Source organism: Camelus ferus, chromosome 7 (assembly GCF_009834535.1).
Source record: "Camelus ferus isolate YT-003-E chromosome 7, BCGSAC_Cfer_1.0, whole genome shotgun sequence".
NCBI classification, from domain to species: domain Eukaryota; kingdom Metazoa; phylum Chordata; class Mammalia; order Artiodactyla; family Camelidae; genus Camelus; species Camelus ferus.
Window position 1 is genome coordinate 16,842,584 of NC_045702.1, and position 18,012 is coordinate 16,860,595.

The 18,012-nt window shown below is 42.6% G+C and overlaps 1 protein-coding gene across 3 annotated transcripts in view; it reads right to left on the reverse strand.

Moving 5' to 3' along the window:
• Positions 1-18,012, reverse strand: part of SLC37A3 (solute carrier family 37 member 3) — a 34,430-nt gene continuing 16,418 nt past the window's right edge. For 2 of the 3 annotated variants that reach the window (XM_032483491.1, XM_032483493.1), the window contains exons 5-15: positions 17,916-17,999; positions 15,984-16,129; positions 14,532-14,628; positions 12,260-12,344; positions 11,358-11,536; positions 8,982-9,123; positions 7,495-7,596; positions 6,866-6,913; positions 5,730-5,881; positions 2,639-2,704; positions 1-1,383 (exon numbers count right to left, since the gene is read on the reverse strand). In XM_032483491.1, coding sequence (XP_032339382.1) covers positions 1,291-1,383; positions 2,639-2,704; positions 5,730-5,881; positions 6,866-6,913; positions 7,495-7,596; positions 8,982-9,123; positions 11,358-11,536; positions 12,260-12,344; positions 14,532-14,628; positions 15,984-16,129; positions 17,916-17,999 — 1,194 coding nt within the window. In that variant the 3' untranslated portion in view covers positions 1-1,290. The other variant, XM_032483494.1, reaches the window with a different exon arrangement.

The following is an 18,012-nucleotide window of genomic DNA, read 5'->3' on the forward strand; positions in this document are numbered from 1 at the left end:
TTTATTATAAAAGTCAGTTTATTTTCCCTTTTTGTGTTTCATTTTCCCTTTTTGTCAGTAATGAGCAATTAACTGATTGGCAGTCTGCTTGATTAAATAACATTAACAAGTTCATAAACACATCACATTTCAGAGTATAAAGCAAGAGGTTGAAAAATATTTCCTAACCTAATGCAAATTAGGCAGCCCTCAAAATTGCACATTTTTTGCCTGTTCATTTATATAATTTAAAATATATATATACACAGAATAACCTTAAAATATTGATAATTAGTACAGAATTCACAGCCTTGAGGACACGTACGCTACAAACTTCTAAAGAATGGACACCTAGACACCCCTCAGGCCCAGTAATCCATTAATGTGATTCAGTGTCACACGCTTAACGTTTACAGGGCCTGAAGGTCTATCCTTTTATTCTAATTCTAGTCTCCTGCTGAGGTTAACTCAAGGAACCCGGTTGTGGCAGAGATCAATCCTCTGAAAACAGGAAGCCAAGCAGCTTCCTAGTGGATCCTGAAGTCCCAGAGAACAAGTCTGGGGCTGAGTACTTCAGTCATAAGTTACACACTGGAATGTTCACAGCTGATGTACCGTATGGTCCTTAAGAGGAAGACTAAGAGCTTCCAGGAGTCAGGGACAGCTCTGAATGCAGACAGAGGAGAAGCTGACAACAATTTGAAGATACGTCTGCTTCTGGAGCTGAATGACCTCAGAGCAGATCCAGAGTGACGGAGCCAATCAGCATGTAGTATGACTTTTCCCACCGCAGTTAACAAAGGGATCCTCTGTCCCAGGCAGGCTTATGCTGGATCCAGCTGGAGCACTTGATCAGGATTTGGTGCTTCAAAGATGAACCACTCTCTGCAAACTCATTCCCAAAGCAAAATGCAGCCATCCTTTCTATTCATGGAGCACATATGTCGTCGATAGAAGCCGCGCATGACTGCCTCGCGGTCACTCAGCTTTCCAGGCTGGAGAACAAGGGTCCAAGCCCAATGTAGCATTCAGCGCTGAAGGCATACACCGCCACAGGCCAGCAAAGACCCTGGAAGAGTCCTAGGCCATTCAGTACGTTTGTGAAACAACGATAAAAATCATTAACAGTGATTGCTGTAGTGTAGAAAAACCTCCCAGCCTTCAGTCCGGTCAGCATCTCAGGTGGCTGACACTGCTGAAAGAGGCTTGACAATCCGAGGCTACGCTGGAGCTCCTAAGACCACCCCACAATAGGGTGGATTAGAAATTACCGTCCTGGCGTGTCTCCTGTTGTTCTTTTGTGGGCATCCGTCACTCACTCAATATGCGAGCTTGTCGTCTTTGCAAAAGAGAGCCTATTTCCCTCACTATTAGTGGTGAAATAAATAGAACTGTACAACTTGTCTGTGAAGAGAAAAAAGCATTAAATATGCAGCGACAATTTAATCAATTCTGATACAGCATCGTGTTTTGAACGTAATAATGAATCTGGACAATTACATTCATTTTTGACTTCGTACAAAGATAACTCAATCTTTAATGAATTAGAAAATGATTTTGAAAGTTATAATTAATATTACAAAATACTTAACGTTACATTACAGTCTCCAAAAAAAGAACTGAGGTACACAAATTACATAATTCGCTACAGGTAGAGCAGAAAATTGATACTGGAGCTCATATTTAAAACAGTATTTCTTCTGATAGTTCAGTTTTCTTTCTATTACAACTTCTAGTATGATCATACCAGCAGGTTCATCAGGAAATATTTCCCTCTACTTAGCATGGATATCAGAAGTAAAACAGAATTATATGGACCAGTCTTTAACAGTCAGAAGGCAGCGGTTAGGCAGAAGAAAGCATCCTTTGTGACAGCAGAGTACGTAAGCCTTAAGGCAGCTCCAGGGAATTCCAGCGCTGAGCTATCCCCAAGGCTCCTTGAACAAGGCTGGAGGAGAGTATCTGGACGTGGGGTGATGGAAGCTGCATCCAATTAGGATGCCCTAGATTTAGGAACAGGATACTAAATGCATCCCCTGGTGGACGAAGCCATCATCAGACTCTCTAGTAGTGGACCTGTCTCGAGCACTGTCTCAATACTGTGATAAGAGCATGTCACATGCTTTTTCAACAGAGAGCAATGTTTTAAAAGCAAAAGGCTTTATTCTGTATTGGCTGTTTCCTGGAAAGTAGAGTTTCAGCCAAGAATGTGTAAGGCACAACAGATATTTTCTCAAGAGACTCAAGGTTCATCTCAGAACTTTCACAACAGTGTTAATTATAGCAGTGTTTCTTGTTTAACCCTTTGTGGCTTGGTGTACACTGTAATTTCCTTCAGAATTTCCAAATTATATTTAGCAGATCAAGAGTACCCCAGAAGAGTACCCTGACTAATGCCTGGGGATATATAAGTCTCTCATCATTTTTTCTAGAATTATAAATGACAATACTCACTAGACTCAGGTCAAGGGCAAACTAACAGCCCTTCCCCTCCTTGAAAAAAGGATGTGTCTTTTAGAATAACAACATGTTACTTTTCACAAGAGAATCTATAAAAGCAATCAGCAGTTTTTCTGGTTTAAGAAATGATTTAAGTAAATGCTTTGAACTAATTTTTAAAAATGATAGTTAAAAGAAAAAAAGAAAAGCACACACTTACCATAAGAATGAAAAAGTAGAAAACCCATATCCATCCTAGGTTGTCCTGGATCAGAGACACTAAATACTAAAAGGGAGAAAAGGAATCACAATATAACCCTCTATAAACCAGCAAAATGAAGTAGCTAAACAGTAGATCACACATGGGTCTTCTAGAAAATAAGAAGAGTTAGGATTCGTACAATGTTTCACAGTTTAAGGAACTCTTTCACATATATATGCTCCTATTTAAGCTTTATTGACAACTTTGTTTGGTAAGTGGGCAGAGTCCAAATAAAAAAATTGCATAACAAAAGGCTCAAGTCCAGGAGGTTTATTTTTACTCACTTTGCTATTAAGAGAAAAAGATGAACAGCCTCAAGCCACTTCCGTTTAATCATTCCTTCTTCCAATGAAAGGTACTATAATTGATGCTTTCAAAAATAGTTCGTCGTTTAAGTATACCACTCATTTTTCAATAATGCTATTTGCTCACAGGATTACTGTATGACTTTGACACTCTACAGCATAGTCTTTTCCTTTATTTTCAATTACTGAAATCTATCCAATAGCAATTAACCCATTTTCTTTTTAAAAATTATGGTAAAATACATTTAACATAAAACTTGCCATTTATAACCATCTTTCAGTGCACAACTCAGCAGCATCAAATACATTCATGATGTTACACAATCATCACCACTACCTATTCTCAAAAATTTCCCTCACCCCAAACAGAAACTGTACTATCATTAACTCGGCAATAACTGTCCATGATCCCCCTCTCCTCAGCCCCTGATAACCTCTCATCTGCTTTCTGTCTCTATGAACTTGCCTATTGTAGATATTTCATGTTAAGCGGAATCACACAATATTTGTCCTTTTGCATCTGGCTTATTTCACTTAGCATAATGTTGTTAAGGTTCAACCATGCTGTAGCAAATCAGAACTCTGATTCTGTAGGAATCAGAACTCCATTCCTTTTTATGGCTGAATAATATGCCATAGCATAGGCATACCACATTCTGTTTATCCATTCATCTATCAATGGACACTTGATTTGTTTCCACTTTTTAGCTATTATGAATAATGCTGCAAAAAACATTGGCATACAAATATCTGAATCCTTGTTTTCAATTATTTGGGGGTACAGCATACCTTGGAGTGGAACTGTTGGGTCATATGGTAATTTTACGCTTAACTTGTTGAAGAACCACCACAGTGTTTTCTACAACAGCCATGCGAGTTTACATTCCCACCAGCAATGTTTGGGAATTTCTCCACATCCTCACCAATACTTGTTATTTGGTTTTATTTATAGCCATCCTAATTAGGTATGAAATGGTAGCTCATCTTTTTGATTTGCATTTCCCTAATGACTAAGGACACAGAATCTTTTCAGGTGCTTACTGACCACTGGTATGTATCTGTCATGAAGATTTATCCCTATGTTTTCTTTAACTCTTAAAGTTAAAGGTATTTGATCCATTTTGAGTTAATTTTTGTACACAGTGTAACGTAAGGGTCCAAATTCACTATTTTGCAATGTGCATATATAGTTTTCCCAGCACCGTTTGGTGAAGAAACCATGGTGTCATAATCAAATATGCAAACACACTGATCCTATCAATCATTCATTCTACAACCATGCAACAAATATCTGAAGGCCTACTATGTGCCAGGCACTGTTCCCGGTACTGGGGCTACAGTGGAACACAAAATAAATAGAATGCTGCCCTCAGGAAGCTCACATTATAGTGGGAGAGACAGACATTAACAAATAAATATACACTCTATGGCCAGGTGGAGATCAGCATTAAGTGGTTTATCATCCTCAGTACTTGCTCTCTCGCTAACCACCAGCAATCGAACACTGCTGATCTACCCCATTTAGGCAGGGTACCAATCTTTAAGGCCATTAATGACCTAACTGTCAAAACTGCAAGCCTTTTTTCTCCATTCTTTCTCCTGACCTCTCCACATCTATGACCTATCTCAGTAACAACACAGCTCCTCAAATTCTGGCTTTCTGCTTCTTTGACCACAGGGCATCCCCTAAGGTTCTGCCTGTATTTTCTTTCCCCATTAAACATCATATCACTTCCATAGTTTCAACTATTTTATCCATTACAGATGATTCTCAAATCTATATTTCACAAAATTAGCACTCAATGACCTGGAGTAGTGTACCCCAGGAGAGGCAGGGCTCATGACCATCCCAGAGGAGAGATTATCTTTCAGAAGCTGGATTTAAGCAAAAAAGATCAATTTGAATAGTTCTGACTACCTACAGTAGACCAAGCTTAGCCTGGAAGATCTCAAACCTCAGTGTGCATAAGAACCACCAGGAAGGCTTGCTGAAATACAGATTCCCCAGGTTCTGATGCAGTAAGTCTACAGTAAGCTTAGTGTTCTGTACTTTAATGAGCATCCCAGATGATTCTGCTGTAAGACATTTATGAATTGCCTTTTATTTAATTTTTTTGGAGGGGGTGGTAATTAGGCCTATTTATTCATTTTATCTTTAGAGGAGGTACTGGGGATTGAACCCAGGACCTTGTGCATGCTAAGCATGTGCTCTACCACTTGAACTATATACCCTCCTCTTATGAACTGCCTTTTGAGATACGGTTGTAGGAAGCAGAGAAGGTGCCTCAGGGCAGCTGCAGAGTCCATGGCAATTTCTGGTGGGATCCATTTGAGGACCATGTGCACAGGTGTGTGTTTGGTCGGCGGAGAGGAGGTAGGGCCTGCGTGTCAGGTAGGGGATAATAAGAAGGATGTGTCTCATGGCCTCCTTGGAGTGCCAAGCTCAGGCTGGAAGAGGGGGTGAAGGGCGGGAATGAAGGACCTGTCTTATGAGGTGCTAGCTTACTTCTAGACAGGAAGAATCTGGAAGTAAAAGTGGAAAGAAGGAATTGAAAAATGTAGAGGGACCTTCCATATTAGGTCACATCAGCTGGGCCTCAGAGGAGACTAAAGCCCAGGACTTCCTGTACAGCACACTACAGCGTAAGAGTGCCACCTACTGCGGCCCAGCAGGCTGGTACAAATTCTTCCACCGCTGAACAGCTACTGAACACTCAACGTCAACCCCTCTCCTGCTCTCTCACCTGGCCCACCGCAGCTCCGATGCTCCCCGTCCCATCAACAATCCCTGTGACGGTCGCCAAAGCCTCACTGCTCCCTTGGATCAGCTCCTGACGGCCCAGGTCCGCAGAAATAGCAGAGCTAATCATATTAGAGGGTCCACCGATAAAAAATCCTGAAGTCATAAACAGAACATGTTCTTAGTTAAGATACTATTCGTAACAACACCAGGAATCTACTGAATAAGGCAATCTTGTCCCAATATTTTAATCAGTTTGTTGGAGAAAAACTGAAGAGAAGGGGAAAAAATAACCAGCAAAAAATGGAAAACTTCCCCAGACAGTATCATCTTCAAACTAGTTAGCAGCTACTTTTCTGAAATCCCTCTGTGAATTATGTGACCCTACAGTATATTTCATAGAAAGTAAAGATACAGAAAATACAGTGACCACACCTTTCTAATCCTGTGAAGTGTGCATTCACTAACAACTAATTGCACTAGCTTGTCAAATTCCATTACAGCAGAGGTGCCTTGTAGAGCATGTGACTACCCAAATTCAACCAAACATTGAAAAAAAGAGGGAGAAGAGAAAAAGTGACTTAAACGGTGCAGAGGGTTCCACCTGCCACTGCTCTCGGTGTGGCTGTCCAAACTGAGCAGAGGTGGCCCAGGTGAATCTGTTCACGGGGCTGGATCAGCTCCATGTGTCTCATTCAGCAGGAGCAGCTCCCACTGTCTTACAATCTCAAGTTTAAAAATAAGAATTTTTCTAAAACATGGTCCTTAACTGCACTCAATTGCTTTATCTGAGGCTCAAGCAATGAAATACTGGCCAATTCCCACACAGGAGCTATACTGGACGTTTTGAAAGCTAGTGACCTGGTTTCCAGTGTGGTGTCTTCCTAAGCCACTTCCAGAAGTAATAGTAAGAGGGTGGGGCAGCAACCAAAAACCTTAGACAAACTCTGTCAAAAGGGACTGATTCTGTAACAACAGGACTGAGGAGGTCATGTAACAGCAGAGAAATGAGAGTCTGGATGAGGCGTCTTTCCTGTTACCACCTGCGTGCTCTCTAACTAAGGTTTTAGTATTACTCAGATTGAGGGAGAAATCAGGTTCCTTTTTTCCTTTCTGTTTATAGAGGAGCCATCGCCATACCTGTAACAGCCATCAGAAGTGCATTGATGGACTTGTCGTCTGGAGAACCTGTGAGGTCAGACAGACACAGAACAATGATGTGAAGAGCGCATCACACGTGCCTCCACCAAACAGCACACACAGGTCACTCCCGGAGACAACAAAAGACACAGGCTCCATCACCGCCTCCTCCAGCGTTTATCTGGAATGTCCGCCTCTTGCTGGTGCTCAAGCTAATGGGACTCCTAAAAGCTACAGAAAAGCACTACTTCCATCTCAGCAGCATCTTAAGGAACATATACCAAACCTACTAATTACCATCTTTCCTCTTTTGAATCCTTGTCCCTTTTATTGTTTTATTGGCTCTAAGGCTGCCCCTCTGGAGCCTACCCTCGAACAAAGCATATACACTCCCAGGCAAGCTTTTAAACAAACCAACAAAGCAGGGGCGATGCCAGTTTCCTCCGCAACACAAATAAAACTATGTGACGATACTCTTACCAGGCATTTACAGGACAACACAAAGGTCCCATCTGATGCCTTTGTGGCTGGTCTCAACGATCTCCCCAGGGTTGTCACTGACTTAAGGCAAATAAATGCCTTAGTCCTAAGAGATCAGGAAAACGATTAAATTGCAAGGGAATACTCACGACTATATCCAACGAGGGACCCAACTGCCAGGAGCAGACTGAGAGCTAAAACCGGGGCCCTCTTCTGTAACACATCAGAGATGAAGCCTTGCAAAGTTCCACCTTCAAGCACAAAGAGCGCAACCCAATTAAAATCGTTTAAAATTTAGCTCAGCCACCTGACCCTTGCTTCCCACAGACCCACTACCGGCTATCAGGATCCTAACACTGGTCTAGCCAAAAAGATAGCAGACTCTTCTAAAAGGTTTCCTCCATAATTTCCTTTTAGAAAGATTACCTGTTAACCGCCATGATGACTGATGGGGACAGGACGCCACCAGTCAGGCACCAAAACAAGGAAAAATCATTCAAACCACCCCATTCTTCCTTGCTGTTTGCTTTCCCTTCTCAAACCAGCTATGAAGGCTTTTCCTGATTTTTCTGCTTCCTATTTTAAACGATAACGAATTGTGGACTGTGCCTCATAGGCTGATAGTAATAGTGAACACAAATATTCACTAAAATTAAATGCAGCAGTTATGGCTTGGTAATAACTAACAGGTCAGGATGTTTAAAAAGAGGTGATGTGGATCCTTCAAGCAACAAGGTCACACTTAGACACAGTCCTGTTTGGAGTAGTCTAGGAGCAGTGGGACACCTGGCACGTCCTCATCAGACAGCAGGACACAGAAGGAATGTAGGTCTAACCTCACCTTTGGCTCTGGATCTAAGAACAAAGGCACATGTTCAAATGCTAACAGTGTATCACCTAAGGATACACTGTGCTTTCAGGTGTTCAGGGCACTCTAGTCTTACCAGACTCCTAAAGGTAAACATCACAGAAAGGATATTAAGGTTTTGCCACAGCCATATAAGTAACAGCCACTAAAATGCACTCTGTACATCTGCCTGATTTAATCGTCTCCTACTTCCTTGTTTACACTTCTAGATATAGCAAAAAAGTCACTAATAAAATCTGCTGTGTACAATGAAGCAATTGCAAAATAAAAAATTAACCCTTGCTGTTATTCCTACCTTTATGGCCTGACATACAATACACTGAGCTCATATTTTCCCTTCTTTGGCTGCAGACAGTAGGAAATGTGAGAGGTAGATAAAATGAACACATTCACATTCTAACTTGGATCTCTGACGTACAATTAGCTTTAGAACTAAGGTATCACTGAAAGTGTACAAAAGGGTTACACTTGAAGAGATCAGAAAGAAACATCCCTGTGCTTCCCAAGACAAAAGAACTGATCCATCAACACAGGACTGAGAAAAAAGCGCCCTATAAACCACAGGGCTGCCATGAGCTGGGTCTTCTTTTCTGTGAACTTTCCTTTCTTTTTTTTTTAAAGGGTTTGGCTATTTACTGGTAGGACAGTTTAGGAAAAATGGTTGTGGAATAAGTAATAAAACTTTAAATGGTGCCTGATTTCATAACCCAGTAAAATATGACTAGTGACTAACTCTTATGAAATTAAAAGATGCATCTCTGGCATTACCTATAATCCCTCCGACATCGTACCAAATGGACAGCTTGTCAGCTTCGGCCTCCTTCCACCCAAAGTTGTTACTCAGATAAAAGGGCAGCCAGAAGAAGAAGGAGTAATTCACTAGCTTCAGGCAGGCGTAGGCCAGTGAATACTGCAAGAAAAACATCTAACTCTCAGCAAGAACAAACAGCACAGCAAGACCACAATATTTAATGTAACTAAAAAGCAAAACAAATTGGAGGAGTTTGGGATGAACAGCACCTGATTTTAAAATTAAACATTCCTACAGATACCCACTGGTCTGACTTTACCTAGTCTCCCCCGTCTCTTCATCCCCATTAGCGTCTAGACAGGCAGTACAGCAGGCCTTTGGGACAGAAAACACATCACATAGGACTATTTCTTAATTGTCCCCACTTTCTTCCCCTTTCAGTTCTCTGGTAGAAGCAAACCAGTGTTTTGAACCTGTAAGGCACGGCACATACTCATATTTCTTTATTTAGGTAGAGATAAAAGGCATTCATGCCACTAACCAGCACTGCCCATAAGCAAAGGACTCCAGTAAACATCACAGCTTTGACTGCAAGCAGCCGAGCTTTTGTTTTGGTTCCTCTGCTTCCTGCGAAGTTAATGTGACTGGACTACGTTTCAAGGTCTGAGAAAAGCATTGACATGAAAACTACTTTCACATTATGGTTTCCAAAAGCTTTATAGTCCCACATCGGGGGGGAAAGCAGAGAGCATCTTTGGTGCATCAAAAATGAAAGAACACGACTGTCATGGGCCTGTGGCTCTACGGTGAGGAATGAAAGTTGCCGCCGCCTTAAGATGGCAGTGGGGCTGGGGCTGAGGCTCCTATATTCAACACATTATTACCAGGAAATCCTGACATTTAGCATCAAAGGAAAAAGGGGGAGGAACAGAGAGCCTGACTTCAAAGGGTGTCTGGCTAGTATGTTCTTTTCCCTGGAACTGCCAGTTATTCCCTAGGTATCACTTGTTTTAAAACAGCTTCCCTGGCAGGGCAGCAGCCACCCCCCAGAGAGCCGACTCCTCGTCATGACTGCATTTTGTCCAGACAGCCTGCCACAAAGACAAAGGAATTAAGTTAACTAGGTTTCCTTTACTCCCTGCCCGTGTCAGGGAACAATAGCTTGTGAAACACAAAGGAATAGCAAAAGAGGTCCCTGTTTAGTCACAACAAATCTAAGTTCTGTCTCTGAAATTACACTATTAACAGCAGAATATTTGAATAATTAGTTTAAAAAAATGCTAATCATTAGATTAGCATAAGAACAGGCCCAAAGCCTGTTGTATTATACATCATCTTTTGGTTAAAGAACCATGGGGACTTAACAGTTAAATTTTAACTCATACTTAAACCATCTGTTTGCAAATGTCAGTTCTCTTAGCTTAGGGGCACAGGTGAAGGGAACAGGACAACCCACAGACTCTGAATCTAACGGAGGGATTACATTTATAAAGCACCATTAAACACAAAATTTAAAAGGTTCTTTTTCGTAACACAATAACCCAACGTTACAGACCCCAGGGCGGGCTGGCAGACTTTCTGTTCCAGAGGACGGGGGACTGAGACACAAGGACGGGCTGAGTGACTTACCCCAGGCCTCACAGAGAGTTAGTGGGTAAGCTGGAAACATAACCTAGGCCTCTTACTTCCACTCCCGTGCTAGGGCGCCCGAAACATCAAGACAGATAAACTGCAGCAGAAGGGATTCAGTTTAGACGTTAGAAAAAAAAACCTGACTGCAAAGGCTGTGGAAACACTGGAACGCATTACCAAGAAATGCTGTGGAGCATTCTGCTCTAGCGCTCTTAGCAGAGGGGCAAACGTTTTTCTCCCACTAGAATGGTAAGAACATAGGCAAACAAGGCAGACTTAACCAACCATTCCAAACCCCTCTCGGTCTACCTGTAATTCCATAATACTGCAACAGGCCAAAAGGCATATTTAAAAATATCAATTTTGCCTTCTTACTCGAACACTAGATCAGGGTCAGAAAACTCAGGCTCGCAGGCCAAACCTGGCCAGGCCCATTTGCCCCACACTGTCCACGGATTCTTTCGCTCTACAGAGTCGTCTGGTGTGGCAGAGACTGTATGGTGCCCCTAAAGCTGACAACATTGGGGGCTCTTCAAAGAAAAGGTTTGCCAACCCCTGCATTAGACATCAGATAAAATCTCAAGTGGTACCAACACAGAAACAAGCTGAGAGCCACCCTGCGCTACTCCTCTGAACACATATCCCTAAAACAAAGTCTCAAAGAGAAGCTAATACTTCAAGATGCTTCATCCCAGGCAGAGTTAACACCCAGGGCCACAGTGTCTCACTGGCTACGGTGAGGAGATCTGAACAGTCCTTACCGGTATAACTCCGGGAAGGCAGCACGCTTGATAAAAGCTTATTGCCTTGACTTGGGAAGCAGTGTCGTCTTCTTGGATTGAATAATTAGGCTCAGATTCATCTTCATTGTCAGCACCATTAATTAATGGCCTGTGTGAGTCTTCTTCAAAATTTTCTTCTGCCTCAATACCTGGGAGACCTAGAACAACAGTGACAGCCACCAGTTAGAGAGTGCCCTCCAGGTGCCTGGTACTGCATGTAAGTGCTTTGTATGTATGATTACTTATGGGGTCAGTGTTATTTTTATATCCATTTTACAGAAGCGGCCACTAAGGTTTAGAGTCCAAAGGTCAACTAAGGTCAATTAAGGTCACCTAGCTAATGAACAAACCCAGGTCTCCAATTCTACTTTATCTGGCTTCAAAGCTATGCTTTCTCAACTACATCAAACTCTCTTATGTACCAAAAAAAGCTTAATGATGTGTCTCGTTCATAAACTCAAAGGATAGAAGAGCCCTCCAACTATTTGCTTCTGTGGTTTCGCTTGCACACGTTCGCTATTTAACCACAGAGAAGTATCACCTAAATCATTTTTATGTAGGAAAAGAAATCTGTCTCCAGGAGTGAAATTGGAAATACATCCATGCTAATTTCCAGCCAGTGTCTCAATTATAAAGCCCATTTGCAAATGATGAGTTTTCCCTGAGTCTATAAAACAGTGAGGCTCACTCCCTCAAACACCTGCAGCTGTGCCAGGCGAGGCCACAGAGTCTGCGGACACAAACAGGAACACTGCTCCTTTAATTCACTGAAAGCAGCTCACAGTTCTCCCAGGAAGAAAGAGACTGGCTGTTCTGGCCACAGGTTTCTCTTTGCCCAAAATAGTAAGACGATCAGAACAGAAGAGACAGCTTCTTCTCACCAATTTCTTCCGGTGACACCAGGAGTCCAAAGAAGATGATGATCCCACCAGCAAACTGCACAGCCGCCGTCACCAGGAAGGCATACTGGAGGGGGAGGGAAAGGGCTCCTTACACATCTGGGATACTCATTAGAGGCACACGTGCGGAGGTGGGGGTGCAGCAGGGAGGGCAGGGAGACTGGGAAGGAAATGAGCGCTGAGTGCTCGGCCTGTGCCAGGCACTGAGCTGGTGTTTTGTGTTTTCTCCCAGGTTTTTCCCAATGACTCTGCAGGGCTCAGAGCGGATAATGAAGACCCCCGGACAAAGAGTGGTACCATTACAATTGTGAACTCAGAACCAGCTCTAAAAAAATCACTGTTTACATCACAGCCTCCCATAAGAGATAGTATCTGCCCTCAAAGATATTTTCCAGTTGAGGGGATTAAACAATACACAAAACAATAACATAAGGCAGCATGTGGCTCCATACATGAGAAGGCCCATCCCTAACAGGAAACACATACAGGAACAGAAGGAAGCAGATACAGAGGATGAAGCAGGGACACAATGCTTTAAGGAAGAGCTGGAAGTCACTGCAATTGACCATCTCTCCTGGCACAGCTGAAGAAAAGGCAGACGGTGGGAGGGAGACGAAGGGCTCCTGCATGGTGGAAGCTGAGGGCTTCTGCTGGGTAACAAGGAAGAAAACTGATTTGGAAAGGTGCTATCAAGATGAAAGACTCAAAAGCCAGGCTGCATCGCTGGATTTTATTTAGGAGAGAACAGAGCCTGATGTGGGTAGACAGTCTACATTTTTTAACAAGTCAGTGACGAAATTAGTGTTTCCAACAGTCAAATTTGGGAACGGCATGTAGAGTGAACCAAAATTCCCATCTGAGCCCTATTAGTACAATCCAGGTGTGAAGGTAAGAAGCCTAGAAACAGGAACACAGGAAGGACTTCCCACCGACCCTAACCAGACCAAAATTCTTCAGGCACCAAACACTTGGTGGTGAGCTGTTTACAAATTTACCTACTTTTTAAAAGAGCAACTCTCTTAATTACTAGGTTTTTTAACAGGCCATACATTGACAATTCAAGTGACCAAAAGTAGATGTTAGGAAAACCCTTGCCTCTCACCCCTTCTCCCATCTATTCAGTTCTCATTTTCCCAACATATAACCATGTATTTAATAATAAATTTTTACTTTCCAGAGGCAGTTTTGCAAACATACAAGTCAATACAAACACATGCTCTTTAATTCTTCCTCCATTTCACACAAATGGCAGCATTCAATACACAAGGTCATGCACCCCTGCTTCCTTCACTTAACACACCAGTGAACTCTCGCCCCATCAGTACACGGAGAGCTGCCTAATTCTGTCATACCTGCACAGAATTCCACTGAATAGGTGTACCATCGTTTAACTATTTCCCTTTTGATTGACATTTGTTATCAATCCTTTGCTATAACAAAGTAGAAATAAATAACCTTGTAGATATCTCTCTTTGTAGATGTTGAAATATATTCACCTGTGGGATTAATCTGTGGAGGTTGGACTGCTTGGCCAGAGTAGCTGCAATTTAGATCAACAGTCCCATATTGACCCCAAGTCAGGTTATTTACTCTTCCATCCACAATGCCTGCTTCGTCACATCCTCACAAACACAACACGTTAACAAACTTTGGGGTTTTTACCCATCTAGTAAGTAATACAGTGTAGGTTTTTCTTCTTCTTTTTTTAATAGTGCAGTTTTCGCTTGCATTTCTCTGTCGACTAACACCTAAATTCCATAAAGGCAGAGACTGTTGTCTCTTTTGGCCAGGACTCTATTCTCTACTGCCTCAGGGTACTTAGAGGAGCTTAAAAATATGTATTGAATGAATGAATAAGTTCTGCGTGAAGTGGAATATCTTGTGCATTTACAAGCCACTTCTAGTTCTTTTTCATAAACTACACATTCAAATCCTTTGCCTTTTTTTCAGTGATTTGTTGGTCTTTTTCTTATCAATTTGTGTGTACTCTTTATATATTAGGGATATTAGCTCTTTATCTGTAACATGAGTTGCAAATACTTTTCCCCAATTGATTATATGTCTTGAGACTCGGGTATTTTTCCATGACTAATTTTTTCAATGTGTTTGAATTTACCAAAAGTTTGTCAACTCTTAATACAAAAATTGCCCACCCAGATGTAGCTCTAAATAGTTTCAAATGGTCACAGGATTATTTCAAAAAAATTAGAAATATATTTATATATTCAAGAAAAAGCTAGAAAGAAATACCTACCTCATAACCATACTGCAGAACAGAAGATGCCAGACAGGCTCCCAAAATATTGCCCACTGAAGCACAGGCACTCCAGAGACCAAAAACAACTCCTCGTCTGAGATGGGAACAGCGGGAAAGAGAAGACGGAATCAGAAGGGATTTCGCGTGCAGTTCAAATACAAAATGGCCAAAACTGTGCAGGCTCACCTTACAAAGAATCAACATTCTATTTTAAGATTTTTTTTTTTAAGTACACCCAAATGGCAAAGCATCAGGTCTCTTCTAACTCAAAGATTTTATTACACTAAAGTTCAATTTGGGACTCACTGAAAGACATTATTAACAGAATTATAGAAGACAAGCCACAGATTGGGAGAAAATATTTGCATATCACTTATCTGATAAAAGATTTGTAGCTGGAATATAAAGAAATCTCAAAACTCAACAATGTGAAAAACAGACAATGCAAGAAAATGGTAAAGAGTATAAATAAATCTAAAGTCATCTCAAATAAAGTTTTTGAAAAATTTAGATTAATCTAAAGTTGACAGAAAGCAGATCAATGGTTGCCTGAGATGGCAATCAGGAGGGAGGAAGTATTATCACGGGACAAGGAGAAACTTTGGGGGCTGATGGTTATGTCATTATCTTAATGGGGAGGATACTTTTACAGGTGTCTGCATGCCAAAACTCAATGCTATACAGTAAGCTGTACGTGTTCAAAATGTACAATTCGGTGAGTTTTGGCATGCATGCAATGATAAACAATCAAGCCCAGTCTTTTGAGTATCTCAACTTACTCTCCATCCTGTAAATTAAGTATGGTCCTTCTTGGGTGGCCCAGAGGACACTTCAGCAGGTGCCCATCCCCACGCCACTGGCACACACCACACACAAACTCACATACAACTGACAACTACTCGAAGCTTTAGGAGGAAAACGTCCAATCTAACTAACCCCCAAAGTTTGGCATTCTTCATCTGCATCCTCCTTGGAGCCTTCGCGATGTGACCTTAGGCAAGTTCCACAGATAACTTCTGGCCTCAGTTTCCTTATCTTTAAGTGAAAGTTAAACTAGATCACTGAGTCTCCAAAAAAGGGAACACAAACCCACAGGAAGACAAACTGATGGGATGGCACATGAGATTTATGTTACTATGTTGTGTTATTTATGTTCTGTAAAGGGATGATTTTTTTAAAATTTTGAGACATACACCTCAGCCACACTCCAATCTGACCATGACCAGGGGAGGGCTGTGAACGTGTCTCACCGGGCTAGACCATCTCTGAGGTCCACACCACTTCCAACGTACTTCGACGTGAAGCCCTCTCTCCCTGCAACTCTAACTTTCCAAAACAGAGAGGAGATGTGGGTGGTATCGAAGGGATCGAGTTAATTGACTCTGACAAGTCTGAACAATCCGATATTAAAACTACTTAAATAGGGAAATGAAAGAGGAAGTGGCATACCCAGCTTTCCCAAACCAGTTGCCCATGACGGCAACCACACAGGGCCAACCGGTGGACTGCAGCAGGCCGTTCACAATCCACAGACAGCAGTATAGCCCCTTGTTGTAGAAACGCAGCCATTCTGTGAGGGTGCCAAAGACAAACACCTTAGAGAAGGAGGGAGAAAAAGACACATGTAACATCCGCACCGACGCCCCACGCGAAGCCCCACTTGAAGGACACAGTCAGCATCTGAGCCTGAGGGACGTGTGGCTGACTCTTCAGATGCTCCTGCTCAGAGCAGCACTGAGTGAGATGCACACCAAACCGCCCCGACCACAGAGGCAGAGATGGCAAACAGCATAAAACGCAGTGAGGGTCATCCCTCCAACCTGGTTTTCAACTCTAAACGGGTGAGTCCCCACTGTTCACCGCACTGTACGCCTACTTCCTCTTGGTGATGGAGGACCACTCCGGGGACTACCCGAGTTCACGTGCATGAATGCACTCAGAACAGCGCCAGGCACGTCGTGGGGACTGGGAAGCAGCCGCTGTTACCACTGCAGCTACTAAGAGCATCGGTGAAACTTGTGATCGGCTCAACAGTTCAGTGGCATTCATCAAGCGGCTGCTTTTTCCCAGGCACTGTGCTCGAGTGGGCATTTTATTTGTAGTCAGTCTCCTTTGGGAATATTTGGCATGGGTTTACAAATGGTATGTGTAATACCGTATGACCCCAGTTACATGACATTCTGGAACAAGCAAAACTGTAAGGACAGGAAAAATGGTAAGTGATCGCTAGAGGCTGGGGGTAGGAGGGGTGTAGTTACACAACTACACTTGTCTGTCACAGTTAGAACTATACACTAATAAGGAAGAGTTTATGTACATACTTCAATTTTTCAAAGAAATGTAAAAAAACCCAAGAAAGTACGTATATAGGTTTAAAAATATTGTGTACATATGTGTGGATGAACAGTTTGTGAATAAAGTGCTTCAGTCTCTAAAATATAAAGACAAAACTTACACAAATGACAGACACTGAAAAACAAGAACAGGGTCTGACTAAACTCCATGCTTTCATTCAATCAACAAAAATTTATCACCAGATGCCTGTAAGCAAATAAAGATGAATCAAATGTGGGTCTTGCCATCTAGAGCACTTAATGTACCAGGCACCACACCAAATGCCCTACACACAGTAGCTCACAGAAGCCTCACTGCAACCCTGGGCGGAGGTGTGCAAACGGGGAGGCTGAAGCACAGAGAGACAGGAGCTGGAAACTGCAGCAGAGGGCCTGAAACGCAGGCAGTGCAGGTCGCAAGAAGTCTGTGGTCTTAATGACTATGCTGCAGACTCCTGCAGGAAAGCAAGACTGATACAGAAACAAGCAGGCCGAGCGCCTTCAAGGAAATTCAGGCACAGGAGCTCAGGACAGGGAATGATTACTTGCAGAAGTGGGGTCGGTAACAGGAGGCATTATGAAAGTGTCATTTGGCCAATGATCTGAAGGAGACGTTGAGTGAGACTGTGAAGAGCTGAACAGAGGGCCATTCGAGGCAGGAAGACAGCAGGAACAACAGCAGAGCGGCAGAAAGGAGCAGGAGGTGCTGGGGCCCAGAAGGTAGTGTGGTTGGGCGAGAGCACGGAGGTGAGGCACAGGGAAAGACCCGACTGCAGAGGTGGCGGGCTGAGACCAGGTCCTCTCCAGCACCGGATGCCACGCTAGTCACGCTTTGACTTTCTTGGTGACTGAGAATCAAGGAAGGTGCGTGATTGAAATTGTACTTTAAGGACCTTCCTAACTGAAAAGGCACACAAGGGATCAGAAAACTGAAGACTAATTTTACTATTCCATTCTACATATAGAAGCAGGGGGACTGCTCGGATTCTCAAGTACCTGACCGAGATAAGAGCAACAGTAGTAAGAATAATCACAGCTTCTAACTTACCACCAGTGCAGAAGAGCACATGCCGAAGGACAGAACCCATCGCAAATTGAGCCGATCCCCAACAATACCGCTGATGAAAAGGCCCTAAAAAAAAGGC